The sequence below is a fragment of the Engystomops pustulosus genome, chromosome 5, assembly GCF_040894005.1.
Source record: "Engystomops pustulosus chromosome 5, aEngPut4.maternal, whole genome shotgun sequence".
In the NCBI taxonomy this organism is placed as follows: Eukaryota; Metazoa; Chordata; class Amphibia; order Anura; family Leptodactylidae; genus Engystomops; species Engystomops pustulosus.
In genome coordinates this window covers 30,688,063-30,704,960 of record NC_092415.1, presented here as the reverse complement: position 1 = coordinate 30,704,960, position 16,898 = coordinate 30,688,063, and the positions used below count along the sequence as shown (strand labels likewise).

At 41.5% G+C, this 16,898-nt stretch overlaps 1 protein-coding gene across 1 annotated transcript in view; it reads right to left on the bottom strand.

Annotated features, from left to right (window-relative positions):
• NIPAL2 (NIPA like domain containing 2) overlaps positions 1–16,898 on the bottom strand; it is a 77,803-nt gene that overhangs the window by 38,189 nt on the left and 22,716 nt on the right. The window contains exons 3-4 of the mRNA XM_072151510.1: positions 11,520–11,691; positions 8,025–8,084 (exon numbers count right to left, since the gene is read on the bottom strand). Of these exons, the coding sequence (XP_072007611.1) occupies positions 8,025–8,084; positions 11,520–11,691 (232 nt within the window). The remainder of the gene's footprint in view (positions 1–8,024; positions 8,085–11,519; positions 11,692–16,898) is intronic.

The following is a 16,898-nucleotide window of genomic DNA, read 5'->3' as shown; positions in this document are numbered from 1 at the left end:
TGGCCGGAGCACATTATATTTGCGAGTGGAGGCTGCTGCTGGACTTTTCATTAAAAAGGGCAGGCTGTTTGACATTTCATTTGTGAGGGGAGGCTGCTGGATATTTTATTAATAAGGAGAGGCTGCTGCTGGACATTTCATTAGTGAGTAGAGGCTGGGGCTGGAAACTGCATTAATAAGGGGGGCTACTGGACATTTCATTAGTGACTGGATGCTGCTGCTGGACAATTAATTAATAATAATAATTCCTTTATTTAGATAAAGGAATTACATAGCGCTGCACAGAGCTTGCCAAATCAGTCCATGTCCCCAATCCCCAATGGGGCTCACAATCTAATCAACCTACCAGTAAGTTTTGTAGTGTGGGAGGAAAACGGAGGAACTGGAGGAAACCCACGCAAACCCGGAGAGCACATACAAACTCTTTGCAGATGTTGACCCTGGGACTTCAACCCAGGGCCCTAGCGCTGCAAGGCTGTGTCAACCATTAATAAGTGAGTGGATGCTGCTGCTGAACATTTCATTAATAAGGGGAGGCTGCTGCTGGACATTTCATTAATAAGGGGAGGCTGCTGCTGGACATTTCATTAATAAGGGGAGGCTGCTGCTGGACATTTCATTAGTGTGTGAAGGCTGCTGCTGGACATTAACATTTTAAAATATTATATCAGATATACCCAGGAGGTGGTAATTAAACAAAAATAAATGGCATAAATATAATCTTTTTTGTATCATGAGGATATCTGATATATTTTACAATTTTTAATACCAAAATACAAAAAAATATATATAGTCATGATATAACTCATGACCCGAACCCCAAGATAAATCCTTTGATTATTTTTTTTTAAGCACTCATTTTTTCAGATCAAGAATGACTAATGTCTAATTGGGGCCTTAGACGGTCCCATTAGCGATGGAGGCTTTTTATTTTCTGTTTATTTTTATTCTACAAACAGCCAATGCACGTATCCACACGACCCCCGGTGTAAAGAAGAGCGCACACGTCGTAAATAAGTGAAACATTTATATTAAAGCGATTACACTGCCAGGTTTTTAGTTACAATGTTGATGAGAACCCTCAAGGCCGAGCTGCAGATCTCACTGTCTTCGTACAATGATATACTTGTTCACATGTAGCCAAACAAATATTTATAAGATGATACATCTGGAATGCGAACTCTCTCAGCTTACACCCATCCCAGAGGAAAACTCCGAATTATACAAACTGACAAAGCTCTTTCAACATGATATAATTACTTCCATATATAACGATATCTGTCTGATAAGACTATTCGTGCTGCGCTCCAATGCCACTGGCCTGGATCAGTACCGTAAATAGGAACAGGTTACGTGCGCTCAATGCCAGTTGTGGAACCCCAAGCATCCAGTTCCACCACAGACAGCATGAACGTATTTCTCAAGTCGGCACAGTCCAATGGACCGGAGCCAATGTGGGCACTGGAGAACTTTAGGGCCTCACAGCAGGCCAGATTTTAATGAAAAGAGGAATGCTACGTCACCTCTTAATGTGGTTCACTATATTAGAAAAAGACCTCTTTTCAAAGTAACATATGTTCTATGTACTTAGCCCTAGATGAAAAAAAATATATAGAAAATAATACATTATATATAAGGTTTTTTGGGGATATGCAATTGTTTCAGAAACATTTCCTTCCTGGTCTTAGTAGTTATCAAACTCCATAAATGGTGTTGTCCAACACTGGAAAAGTTTGATTTAGTATAAAGTTTTATTTCAGCAAGTTAACAGAAGGGGTAAAAACTATAACTTTTGAAAAAGAGAATGGAGAACAAAATACAAAAACTAAAAATTATCATATTGCTAAGAATTTTTAAAGGGAACCTGTCAGCAGAAAGTGACCTAATAAAACACTACCAGTATGTTGTCAGGCAGTTTAAAGGGGTTGTCCACTTTAAGCTAATAATTGATATTATTTGTGTAATGAAAAGTAAAAGTAATTTTCCATTATATTTTCTGTATCAATTCATCACAGTTTTCTAGATCTCTGCACCTGTGTGAAATCACATGACCATGGACAGATTTCTGTCCATTGGAAGTAAACATAGAAGCTTTCTATAGAATGACAGCAAGCAGAGATGTAGAAAACTGTAAGGAATTGATACTGGAAGTATATTAAAAATTGTATAACACTTCCTTATAACACACACCATATCAATTATTTGCTGAAAGTGGACAACCCCTTTAACACCCAGGAGGTTTCTTTCATGGTCCACCGTGGTGGCATCATCTAGGAAATCAACCTTGAGGAGATTTTAAAATTGGTGATATTGGAGCATTTAAAGGGGTTTTCCCACCAAACAAGTTAGGCCCTATCTTGCTGATGGTTCGTGCCTATCGTGCTCATGGATGAGACCCTCGCAGATCACGAGAACTTTGATCCGATGGGGTCTACCTCCGTCTGAGCTCTTGTCTCTCCCCGAGACGAGTAGAGCAGATGGCCACACATGTCCGTTCTGCTGCATTCATCTCTATGGAGTTGACGGAGATTGCCGAGTGCGGCGCTCCATAGAGATGATGTTTTACCAAATGTAATAAAATAATAACACAAGTTAATTGAAAAATTCTGCTAACACTTACACTATATAATTTGGTATACACACATCCATAGTCACTGACTGCAACACCCATAATAACTCACATATCAAGGAAGATACGTGGAGTGTAGAGCCCCATATTATTAGTAGAGCGAACATAGAAAGATGGAGCATATTGACATGTATATGGCAAACATCTCATTAATTCTCTTTAGTTTGGTCTCAGAAGATAAAAAAAGAACACAAGGTTGTCTGCTTCCAAGTGAATGCTAAGTCATTTCTGGACCAAGACATGGAAAAAGAAGCAGAAAGCTGGGGCCTGCATTCCTCCAAACATGTGTATGCCATCTGAACTCTAGTCAAAGATGACTGCACTCCGTTACATCGGTGTGGGAATCCTGTAAATACATAATCCAATGGTGGAGACTCACTAAATGACTTTATATTCAGAACCTTCCATACATGGTCTTCCATGCGCTAGTTACAGGGCTGACCCCAATTAGGAAGGAGATATCGGATTTGGAAGTGTCTCAGTGTCAAAGTCAACTCTGTGCCAACTATGAGTAAAGATAAAGTACAACAGTGACATAAGAGTTAAGACTTTGTGAAAGGGAAAGTTATTATGGTCCCCACCCCCGTCGGTCTGACACATTTTGTGCTGATATATTTTTTTTTAATTTTTATTTCACTAGAGGGAGCTAAATGAACATGGATTTATAAAGTAAGCAGTGAATTTAATGGGATTTGTATAAATCTGAATCCACTTAGCTTCCCCTTATAGCAGCTTTCCCCTTATTATCAGCCATCATGATATGTTCAAATTTTGCAAGAAGAAGGTTGGGAAGGTCTTAAGACGTGTTTTACCCATCATGAGAGGTTCTATGTGTGGCACCTTTTTATAGGCCATCAGTTGAACAAGCTGATATTATTTTTTCTCAATCGCAAGATTGCGCTCTTATTACTGATACATTTCAGCTGGTGTCATGACTTTTCATAGCTTTTGAATCCTTCTTTCTTTCTTTGTTTTATTTTATTTTTCCCAGTGTAATTTCTCAACTTAATTTATAGATATCTATGGTTTGATTTCTTTGCTAAATCTGGATTTAGTTGGTCTCTACTACCATATGCTGAGAATTTCATTTCTGTAGCACCTTTAGAAGGCATTCGGTAATTTGTTCAATATTTAATTCACCAATGTATAAATCTTAATTACTGTATATATCCTACTATATACTGCATGTTGTTTGCACCTAATGGAATGTGTGACCAGACTGAATTTTTTTTGTACATTCCGATTTTTTCTAAATTCGGATTTAACTTTATTGTTTTCCAAGTTGCAGATATTTCCTTTGCTTATTTTGCAGAGTAAATAGAACCCAGTTTTTCTTTGTTGCCAAAGAACAATGTAAATTGGCTATGCAAGACAGAAAACAGCTGAGCATCTGTAAAGGGAGTGATTGTGCATAGGTACAGAAATGGAGAAACATTAACAGCAATAATAATGGCATCAAAAGAATTCCATCTTCAAACGGAATGTCACCAGAAAACTACTGTACCTACTTTTTTACAAAGGTTTTTATGTACTTATATTTTTAGATGTTTTTGATGATTTAAAGGGGTTGTCCAAGACCGTAAATTAAAAAAAAAACATTGGTGGCCAGCATGGATCAGCTCAGCTTCAGGCCACCTTGGCCGGCCGCAAACTGAACGCAGCACGGCTTCCATGCCCCTGTTTGTTTACATGGAGCACGGACTGGAGAGATCTTAGTGCGGGATGCCAATAGGAACTGCAGGGTTAAGTAAATGTTTATTTTTTTAAGCAGCCCTCTCCCGGCCACCAATGTTTTTATTTTACAGTCTCGGACAACCCCTTTAAAAAAAATAACTTTTTTGTAAATATTAATATTCAATAAGAAACTTAATCTGACAATTCTCAATATGGCCACTAGGCTTAATAATAGATTGATGGGGGTCATGAGGTATGGGTTCTACCTCTGGGTCACACATCTATTAGATATTTATGTGGATATGTCATAATAGCAAAGATGAGCATAATCCTTTAAAATCTGTTCCATAGTTCTCTGTGTTACACCATCTGGATGACTCCATTTCACTGCTATGGGAATTACACACACAATGGTGGAAATTTAAAATTTAATAACCCCCTGCTGACGCACTACACGTTGGATTTACAAAGACGCTTGCAGCTCCAAGTAGATGCGGCGGTCTCAAAGTATTCTCTTCCAGTTTAAAGCTAGTGGAGATTTCGGCTATAGTTTTCACTGGGTTTTCGGTGTAATAATAATAAATACAGCCGGCCAGTGAAGTTTGGAGATGGAAAACAAAAAAAAATGTTAGAACCGGAGATATTTTACAAAACTGGAAAAGAAGGAATAGTAAATGTTCCCCAATGTAGCTAAGAGGGCTTGACCACTTATGTACTTCAGGCCACCACTGCAAACCCCAATGGGGCTCATTTACTAAGGGTCCGAATCGTGCACTTTCGTTGGGATTTGCACCGAATCGGCGCCGGCTTTCACACGACAGAAATCGGGGGCCGGGGCCGTCGGACAACCCGACGGATTCTGAAAAAACGCAGAATTTTTTAAAAAAATTTGTGTTGCAAGATCAGCACTTACATGCACTGGGAAGAAGAAGGTGAACTCCGGCGAACCTCGGTGCAGCAGCGACACCTGCTGGATATCGGGCGCACTGACCTTAGAGAATCCCGGCAGACCCGAATCCACATCAGAGAACGCGCTGCTGGATCGCAACTGGACTGGGTAAGTAAATGTGCCCCAATGTGTCTAGAAGTGGCAAGGCCTACCATATTATAGAAACGGGTACAACTCACAGATGTGGGCCCATGTTTTATAAATGTCTGAGATCAGGGTCACTTCAGGTTTCAGTAGGCCCCTGGGTGACAGAGCCTCAGTAGGCCCTTTTGCAGTGAACTCATGTGGCGGCATAAAAAAATCTGAAACTAACAGTCTCCTTGTTCCCTAAAATATTTAATAGTTTATCATAACAAACAGCCTTTTATTTTGTATAAAGCCCCCTCACCCCCTTTGGATTCATTAGATACAGCCCCCCACACTCCCAAGTATACCTTATGTGGGCCCCCCCAGAAGCTCCAGGCCCCAGCACTTGCCCGGGTATGCCCAATGCTAGTGCCGGCCCTGTCTGAAATGCCCCCTTCATTTGTATTAGATATTACACATATCTTAACATGTCCTAGAAGTTAACTGTCAAAATCCCCTAGACCCAATACGTTAATGTATAACCTGGTTGATCCCCTAAGTTTCTGGAATAGTAGTACTAGTAGTAGTTGTGGCAGTAGTAGTGGAGGCGATAGTAGTTGTAGTAGTATATACAGCTTTGTATCCTGTAGGTGTCATCCACGGTACATTTACAACAAAAGAATCCACACAAGCAAAAAATGTTCTAAGCAATGCAAGATGCTCCATGAAAAAACTGATATAATCGGGATAATAGTTATTTCTATTCAATGACATTTTGATGACAGCTGTAAATTACAGCCAGCGATGAGCCGAGTCACCCCCATGACTACATCACCATATAATCTGCTTTGTAAGGGAATTTTTGTGAGTTTTCCAACATGTACTCAAAAATGATAAAGAGGTCTTCTCGTCATCAGGTTCTCACTGGGGCAGATTTACTAATCTGGTCGAAAAGTTACAATAGGGTTTATGTCCAGCTCACCCCAAAAAGTTCACTTCAGCTTATGTACTGATACGCCTGAGGTGTTTGAGTTGAAAACAACGCCTTACGGACATAACAGAAAATTGCAAGAAATACTCAGCACAACTCTTGGCTTCCAGGATGTAGAATAAACGGTTCCTCTTTATTGTAGCTTAAAAGGATGGCATAGTGCATACACGTGGAGCAGTGCCCAAGAGTCAACACGTTTCGACGCCAAATGTATTAATCATGATTCATGTCTAAAAGTTACAGTGAAAAGCTATACAACAGAGTCCGATACTGAGCCAGATTTATGAAAGTGTGCCATACAGAATGAAAAATCTGGTGTAGAAGAAGACCGAATGGAGTTTAAAATAATTACCCTCATCCACAAAGCTCTGCACAATGTTGCACCTCCCCATCTCTCCTCTGTAATTTCAGTCTATCCCTTAACCCATGATCTGCGATCTGCCAGTGATCTTAAATTATTCCCTTCCTTAATTTGAACCATCCACTCACCTCTCCAGGACTTCTCCCGAGCTGCACCAATTCATTGGAATGCCCTTCCCCGGACAATCAGACTAACACCCACCCTCCAAAGCTTCAAATGTGCTCTATCACATTCCCTAACCTCCTATCTGTTATCCAGCAAACATCAGATATACACCAAGCTCCATTCTTCTCTGCTGTCCCATTCACCTTGGAGTCTATATAAGATGACGGCTGATGACTGGTCCAAGCAGTAGCATTTTTATTTATTAAATTATTTTATACTGTTATAAAGAATGGCTGGACCATAATACAAGCTCTTATACCTCTTATGTCACCCCCTCATCCTCATAGGCTATAAGCTCGTGTCACCCCCTCACCCACATAGACTGTAAGCTCTTATGTCAACCCCTTATCCTCATAGACTATAAGCTCTTGTCACCCCCTCATCCTCATAGACTGTAAGCTCTTGTGTCACCCCCTCATCCTCATAGACTGTAAGCTCTTGTGTCACCCCCTCATCCTCATAGACTGCAAACTCTTGTGTCACCCCCTCATCCTCATAGACTGTAAGCTCTTGTGTCACCTCCTCATCCTCATAGACTGTAGGCTCTTGTGTCACCCCCTCATCCTCATAGACTGTAAGCTCTTGTGTCACCTCCTCATCCCCATAGACTGTAAGCTCTTGTGTCACTCCCTCATCCTCATAGACTGTAAGCTCTTGTGTCACCCCCTCATCCTCATGGACTGTAAGCTCTTGTATCACCCCTCATCCTCATAGACTGTAAGCTCTTGTGTCACCCCCTCATCCTCATAGACTGTAAGCTCTTGTGTCACCCCCTCATCCTCATAGACTGCAAACTTTTGTGTCACCTCCTCATCCTCATAGACTGTAGGCTCTTGTGTCACCTCCTCATCCTCATAGACTGTAAGTTCTTGTGTGACCCCCTCATCCTCATAGACTGTAAGCTCTTGTGTCACCCCCTCATCCTCATAGACCGTATTTTACTGGCTAAGCCAGCTTGGGGATATAGGGGCTGTGCAATATTACTGGATATATTGACTTTGGTATGCAATGATCCTCTGTTAATAATGGCCTAAGCCAGTGGCGGTGAACCTATGGCACGGGTGCCAGAGGCGGCACTCAGAGCCCTTTCTTTTTGCCACCAGCCTTCCATACACTTGTAGTCAGCCTATGGGATAGCTTTACTTGAACTCATCACAACGGATGGTCTATAACATACATAATCTCTTACCTATCACATCCGATGCCCTCAGAGATTCCTTCAAGAACAAAACTGAGATTGCTGCACTTCCTGCAATAAAGAGAGAAGACTCAACATGAGCATTCAAATGGATGTAGACAATAAAAATACTCCCCCTTATCAATTTTGGACAGTTTTAAAGCAAATAGTCTAATTTTAAAAGTTACTACAGTTTGCGTATACAGCTTTTATCGATAACTATGTGTATCCATGGTAAGACTATAAACATAACCTGTGTAGTCTGATTCTGCAGTCATACTTCTTTCCATCCATGCCTTTACTTTTACTAAGGGACATGTTTACCCTTAACCCTTATTTCAGTCTTAATAGTTAGTAAAGAAGAAAGTATGAATGATATATGGATGCAGATGACTTGTTTGTAGTCTGTTACCATGGAGAACCATAGACTTGCATAAGAACTGAAGTCTACAAAACTTCAATACTTTGTTATTTATACTATATGCAATGTAGCAAGAACGGTCTCTCAATAGGAATTTTCTTCTAAACACAATAATTTTATACTATGATAAATGTAAGCCTAGTGTTTTTCACATTATTTTTGAAATGATGTATGTAGCTGCAACCTTGGAGAAAAAATTACTGAAAAGAAATCTCACGTCTTTCAGGATTTACTGGTTTCAAACCCAAACTGAAATCATGACACTAGTACAGAAAAAGCCAGAGGCTGGGGCGTAACTACAGTGGTAGCAGCCATAGCAGCTGCTATGGGGCCCACAGTGTCAGGGGGCCCCGTCATCCAACCTACCACTAAAGAACAGAGAATGTGCACCAATATATACATATTTTGCTGCACATTGTACAGCATAATATGTATATAACATATATGTGATGTATATATGCTGTGTGTATGGTGTGCATATATGTTGTACGTCTGAATATGGCACTATGTGGGTGTATATGTGATCTGTATATGCTCTATATGTTGTAAGAGTATATAAATGTGTGTATGAGGGAAGAACTGTATACTTATCTATATAAATATATGCTATATATATGCATGTAAATATGCATATTTTAAAGTGGGAAGGGGGGCCCCATTCAGAGTCTGCAGTGGGGCCCTGTCTTTTCTAGTTACGCCCCTGGCCTGAGGTATACGTACTCCCAAAAAGTATTTTTTAACTATATTTTAAAGCAGACAGTGGACATTATTTGTGTCTTGGTTAAATCTATTGATTTTGACAAATCTTACTGTGCAACATATGTGAATGGAGACCTACCAACTCTCCCTGACTGTAGTCATAGGGGAGGGGGGATAAGGAGCAAGTCGTTGGATTTCAACTAGCCAATCGTTTTTTTCTCAGGGAGTTAAGCTGCATTGGTTTTATATCTATATGTTTTTGCTAAACGTGTTGGAGCTTGGAGCCTGAATGCAGATTATAAAGAGCCATGGGGGAAAAACAAAAATAACTTTCACTTTCTAAGTGATCTGTTATCTCAGCACAAGCCTAATCTCTGACAGCAATGTGCATTAAACAGATAAGGCCAAAAGACCAGACAAACACCCTCCTGTATCTGTAGGACACATCTAGGAGGGATTTGTTTTAGTAATATTATCTGTGCAGGGGCTTAAAAGGTCCACTGCCAGGTATCTAAGACGAGCAATAACATCAAATTATGATAATAACCTAATAAACTGCACAGAAATAGAAAAGTGTAATACACAGAAACAGAACTAATGGAAATTTGACGTTTGTACATGAAATAATCAGGATCCTTATAATTGTTCCATGTAAATGCTTGTCTCCCGACATGTTCATCTGTCCGTGTCCTGATTATATATTCTGTATTATGTTTAGGTTGTGACATTTTGAACAAGGCTCCATGCTGAACTGATCTAACCATCAGATCCAAAATAAAAAATATCTGAGCCTCCTACATGGAAGTGAACACAACCTAAACAGGGTCAGGATTTAGCACTGATAAAACAAGTGTCTTTAGATACATTACAGACCGTTTACATTATTGCAAAGAAAAAAAAAAAATTTTAAATGCATAATATGTGCATTGAAAGTATCGATTTCATTACATGTATTATGCATTTTAGTTTTCATTTTTGCCAACACTAGTTATAGCTCAACCTAAAATGGGTGTGGTTGATCCCAAATGGGTGGGCCAAAACTGCACTGGAAAAAAATTTTTTAGACTTTCTACTCTAAATCTTAGATTTCCCCTTATGTGTTAACAGATTCATCTAATGACATCAAAGTGAGAAATTGGAGAAAGGACAAAGTTTTCCTTTACCCTTTATTGTCTTAGGCTATATTCACACTGCCGTTGCCCGCCCGTACCGTACCGTAGCGGGCAACGGCAGTGTACGGGGAGAGGAGGAGGAGGTGAGCGCAGCTCACCCCCGCCCCTCTCCATAGCAACCTATGGCGCACGGCGCCGTATTACGGGGAAAGATAGGACAGGTCCTATCTTTCTCCCGGGTACGGAACGGTACGGTGCCGCACGTGTGCGGCACCGTACCGCTCCCGTAGGGTGCCGTCGCCCATAGGAGTGTATGGGGGACGTATATCGGCCGTATATACGTCGGCCGTATATATGTCCCCCATACGTTCGTGTGAATGTAGCCTTTAAGGGAACCTGTCACCACATTTTTCACAAATACAACTGTTGGCAGGTTCCCATAACTAAATGCCACCCTACTTTTAGCTAAAAATAATTTAGCCTCACACCCCCTAAAATAAACTTTGTTATATATCTGGCATACAGCCAGATCAAGCGAGTCAGAGGGGGCTTTCGGAGGAGCCGCTGGACTCTGCAGAGGAATCCTCCGACTGGCTGCAAACCAGGTAAGAAAGCAAAGTTTATTTTATGGAGATGTGAGGGAAACAATTTTTAGTTAAAAGAAGGGTTTCACTTAGTTAATAGGACTGTATGGGATCCTGTCAATGACTATATTCACACGAACGTGTGAGCGCCATACCGTAGCACAGCGGACACACGTCGGTGCCCAGGAGAGGAGGAGGGGCTGAGTGCTGCTCACACCGACTCTGCAAGGCTCCGTATTCTGGGGAAAGATAGGACATGTCGTATACTTCTCCCGGCCACAAAACAGTGCGGTGTTGCACGTGTGCGGCATCGTATTGCTCCCAAACGGTGCTGTACGGCCATTGCCATCCATGGGGGATGTATATATGGCGTATATACGTCAGCCATATATACGTCCACCATACGGTCGTGTGAATGTAGCCTATAGCTGGATTTGAGAAAAAATGTGGTAACAGTCTCCCTTTAAATATGTCTCCTGGAAAACTTTTCTCTACTTTTTTTGAGGAAATTAGAGAAAACACATTGATAAATCTATTGTTGCGAGGACACTGGGTGATCTCACAATTTCTGTTCTCCCAAAAGATCTGTTTCCAGAAGATATATATGGCATATTCTATATGACTGGAAAATCCTGCCTTGTAAATCAACACATCAACGGGTGAAAGAAGCCAATGGTACAATACTACTCACCTATAACTGCAACACAACCGAGAGGGGCAATAAGGGTAGCTGGGGCAAAAGCGTAAGCAGCAAAGTTCCCCAGCTCTCCGATGGCCATTAGCAGGACTCCGCACCACCATAACTTGCTCTTGTAATATGGTAATGGATCTGCCCTTCGAGCTAGCCGGACATGTGTGTATTTCTGAAACATAAGAATCGTCCATTTAAAGAGAACCCGTCATGCAAAATAACCCCCTAATCTAAATATATTTTCATAAACTGCCATTAGAGAGCATTGCCTCTATCCCTTCACTGTCCCTCTACATGCCTGTAAACCTAAGCAATGAGGTTCTAAAGCTGTATCCAAATGACCTGTGAAATGTCCAATGAGTCATTAGCATATTCAAGCTATCCGACTTATTCATGAGTGGGAGGTACAGCCACACCCCCAGTGCATGACTGACAGCCTGTATAATGATGTGAGGCTGTATATTGATGTGCTTCCTGGTGCTGGCGCCCCCTGCAGCCTGTGTGTATAGGAGAGATACAACAACTCCAGGAGGCAGCCATGTTGTAGCAGAACATGTCAGGTACTTGTGTAGCTGATGTCTGTGTCTCTGTGTATTAGGAGGGTGCAGCATGTCAGCAGATGCAGCACAGACACCAGCAATGCTTTACTATACATTACACACAGACATGAGCAGGGGGAGGAGAGGGGAGGGGTAACAGGGGTGACATCACTGCCTCAGACCATGTGACCTGCCTCATTTACATAATAAAGAATAGATGATTTTACAATGAATAATGTATGAAATAACTAGATAAAGGCTGGGATGGATCCTTGTGAGCTGCTCCAACAGGTAGTAGTGACAGGACTAGTGACAGAGACCTGATGACAGGTGTCCTTTAACATTTTTTTATCCAATTCTGACACTGCAATAAAAATGATACAGACATTTTTGCACATAAAAGGGAAGTATGACTATTTCAGGCTAAATGGATGGATGCTGTCAGAGTTCGTATCTACATGCAGCAGGAAAGGCAATTAAAAATTAAAAGAAAGTCACTTATTCATTTAATTAACAATTCTGAACAAAAACGGCACCATGACGAAAATAATTTCTCTGAGCTTGGACTTGTCTTCTTCTTAGGTTTGTTGTTTAGGTCGACAAACACGTCCTGTGCACGTACAGGATTTACCTAAACAAACCGGGAATCTCTGAACTGATGTGATTAGTTCAGAAGTTGTAGCTTTGACCCAATAATTCCTGCATTTACGTAGAGCAAGTTTTTCAGGCAACGGACCTCAAAAATTCTGTGTGACACAGAGATTGATCACCTGCTATTTAGTGTCCTCAGATCTTGTCAATTGGCTGTTTTGAACTTTATTCCATTAGGGCAAAGCCGAGATCTGTGCCTACAGAGAGTCTGGCATAGCCACACCATAAGACACACCTACTCTACTCTCATTGGCTCAGGATGCCGTTTCCCTCCTCCCACAGACTCAACGAGTGAATGAGTTCTATTACAGCCAGAGATGGATAATTGTATGTTCACAATATTAACCACTAGGAGGACACAGATTATTAGGTAATTGGGGTGAAGAATATGGGAGAATAAGTCTTAGTAAAGGGGAGCCTTGAAAATCACTTTAAAAGGGGTTGCTCTTTCTTTCACAAACCATGACTAATGTCTAATGATGAGAGCACATCCATTGCATTTCCAAAGTATAATAATAATTCCTTTATTTATATTACACAGCACTGCACAGAGCTTGCCAATATGAGTATGTTTTGGAGTGTTGGAGGAAACCGGAGGACCCAGAGGAAACCCACACAAACAGGGAGAGAACATACAAACTCTTTGCAGATGTTGACCTGGATGGGACTTGAACCCAGGACCCCAGCACTGCAAGGCTGTAGTGCTAACTACTGAGCCACCGTGTTGCTTCAATTATAGGAATTAATGCCCGATTGGTGAAGATCACACCTCTGGTGCACTTACCTAACAAGAGATTGTTGAAAAGGTTAAACTCTGCTTTTGCCACCACTTCCATACACCAAAATAGAGAGGTTTACTGGTATGTCAAACTCTCCACTGCCTCCAAAAATGGCTAATTTTAAGACATAAATTAAGTGGTCCTGCTCATATGACCAGTGAGGCCAGTGATTGACCGCAGTGAACATGGGAGGCTGAGCAGTACCAGGCAGGACTGGATAGGGTGGTGGCTGTGTGAAGCTGGAGGATTAAAATCTCCCCATTGCCCGGGATCCCAGGGACCTTTTATCAGTCAGCCAGGAATATCCCTATACAGTACATGCAGTTATGTACAAGAAAGGTTTTTTAGGTTTGTTCTTAAGTTGAACTGTAATTTGGGTATACTTTATCATATATATGTAGCGGCAGACAAAAAAAAAATTTGACAATTGGATTTTCCAAATTTTTTGCCATCATGGGAACAAGAATTATCAATAAAACTTCATTACAGACACCTTACAGCTGATCATTGCAGCCTGGGACTAAAGGAAAGCACCAGAGAGCTTCACTAGAGGTCACAGGAAGCAGAGAGGTCTGTCTGTAACTAGGGGTCGTCTGTAAGTCTGGTGTCCTTAAATCCTACCGACATCAACCACCAGGATGAAGGATTGTAAACTAAGCACACTGACATACTGGTGTGCACTCCATCGAGCAGGATTTGCAGTTCTTTAAGCTTGTATTTAAGAAGAAAAAGGTTTTAAGATTTTGCAAATGAACCTCAGGGGCTCCAGGCTCCATTTACACCTATGGTTCCCAGAGCCCCTGAGGCTCATTTGCCTACGTCTTTTTTTACCGGGGCATAAAAAGCTAAGAAAAAAAAAAAAAGAGTGGATCCTGCAAGAGGGGGCTCACACCAGTATGTCAGTGTGCTTGGTTTACAATGCTTCATCCTGGTGGTAGATTTCCTTAAAGCCCCTTGCACATGACAAGTTCATCCATGGAATTGGATACAATGGACCGAGCACACCGCAGTGGACAGAAGTCCTTGCATCATAGAGAAATTGGATATTGGGGCTCATTTACTAAGGGTCCGAATCGCACATTTTCGTCGGGTTTCCTGAATATTTCCGATTTGCATCGAATTGCCACTGGATTTTGGCGCACGCGATCGGATTGTGGCGCATCGCCACCGGCTTTCACACGACAGAAATCAGGTTCCGTGGCCATTGGAAAACCTGATGGATTCGAAAAAAACGCGGAATTTAAAAAAGAATTTGTGTCACAAGATCAGCACTTACATGCACTGGGACAAAGAAGGTGAACTCCGGTGGACCTCGGCGCGGCAGCGACACCTAGTGGATATCGGGCGCGCGGACCTTAGTGAATCCTGGCAGACCCGAATCAGCGTTGGACAACGCACACCGCGGGAACGCGACTGTACTGGGTAAGTAAATGTGTCCGATTGTATTAAAATTAGAACAGCAACTAAATATTCTCTGCTCTTCAGAAAGGTCGCACGTGAACGGATCAATGGAGCGTTGGCTCTGACCTAAACGCATTAGCTGTATGTGACAGGACATAACGCACCCCTGCAAAATTTACATTTGCAAATTTGCTGCTCCACATTAACTAATGCTACGGCTTGGCTGGAGCACAGAGAACGGGTCAAGGGCGTCCACCAAGGCCATAGCCAGATTTACAAGCATAACCAGCCAACGCTCCAACTGATTATGATCAAATAAATCTTGGCCATGAAGATATTCCTAATGAAGTGGGTTTTATATGTATATATAAATCCGAGCCACAAATAAAAATATCTTGTGCTCGAGCCCCATTTTCCATGAAGAGATTAAATGACTGTGTTTATCTGCCTGGGGGTTAAAACTAATGGAGAACAAGTTTTCATAGACTTAAAAATAGACTTTACAAAAGAAGAAAACCGGAATAACTAGTTGGAGCCAAAATTATGGTTTAAGAGAGTCCAGCTGTAGAAATAGGGGAATTAACACTCACTAAGTTAAGATCTGAACGCAAGGGTTAAATAGCTCCATATAGTGATGGATAATGCTTATATGAAGGGCATCTACCACCAGGATGAAAGATTATATGCAAATGAGCCTGAGGGGCTCCAGGCACCATTAACACCTATGGAGCCTCTCATGCTCATTTGCATACAGTCCTTCATCCTGGTGATGAAGCCTGCAGGTAATCATTGGTTTATTAATTAAAGGTAGGTATTAGGTATTGGTCCTGGAGATTTGTGTAACCATATCTTTATTGCATGTTGTTAGGAGCAGCAGGACTGTGAAAAATGCATTTCTATTCTAGGATTGTAACTGGACTAAGAGTACTCTGGTGCACTGGTCTGTAAGATCCATTCGCTGAACACAGCACAGCCCATCCCCCTGCTGTGGAAGGTTTCTGTTAATAATAATAATTCTTTATTTATATAGCGCTCACAGATTATGCAGCGCTGCACAGAGTTTCACAAATTGGTCCCCGTCCCCCATGGAGCTCATAATCTAATCAACCTACCAGTATGTTTTGGAGTGTGAGAGGAAACCGGAGGACCCGGAGGAAACCCACGCAAACACGTCCTCAGGTGCTGCAAGGCTGTAATGCTAACCACTAAGCCACCATGCTGCCCCTGTTCCAATGCTACAGCAGTTGGGGAGGAGTAGTGCTGTGTCTAGTGAAGAGATCTCACATATCAGTGCACTACAAGTCCAGCTGCAATCCTGGAAATAAATGCATTTTGTACAGTCCTGCTGCTACTAACAACACAAACAAAGATATGGTTATATAGATCTCCAGGGCCAAAACCTAACACTATCTGCTACTTTGTAAGGTCAAAACTGATGGTAGACTTTGTTTAAAGGACAGGTCATTAGGCCGCTTCCTTACACAAACAGCTCCCCACTTGACCATGGTTTCTGGTGATATTGCAGCTCAGCTGTATAGATGAATGGAGCTTAGTTGCCATACAATTCACTACCCAGGGCCAGGTTGGTACCAATTTAAAAAAAAAAAAAAACAGACATGTATTTCAAACCATGGACAACCCCTTTAAGTTCTTTTGAATTGGGCATAACACATAGCCTGCTGTGCCTTTATGTCTTGCCCTGGTGGTGGTGTCAAAACCAATGAGCTCACCAATGATCGGCTGAAATGTCTTCATCACATTGCAACAACTAAGGGACCAGAAACTAAAGGGAAATCGACTGTGAAAAAGTGGAAGGTGATAGGTAAATTATTATTATTATTGTTTTCAAACCATTGCAAGTGGTCACATTTTACGGAAAGAAATACCATTGACTATTATAGGAAAATCCTTGAAGGACAGTGCAGGCGTAGCAGTTCAACTGCCAGGAAGGGAATCCTTGCATCATATTTCACTATGCTGCAAGGACTACCATCCTGTGCTATATGTTC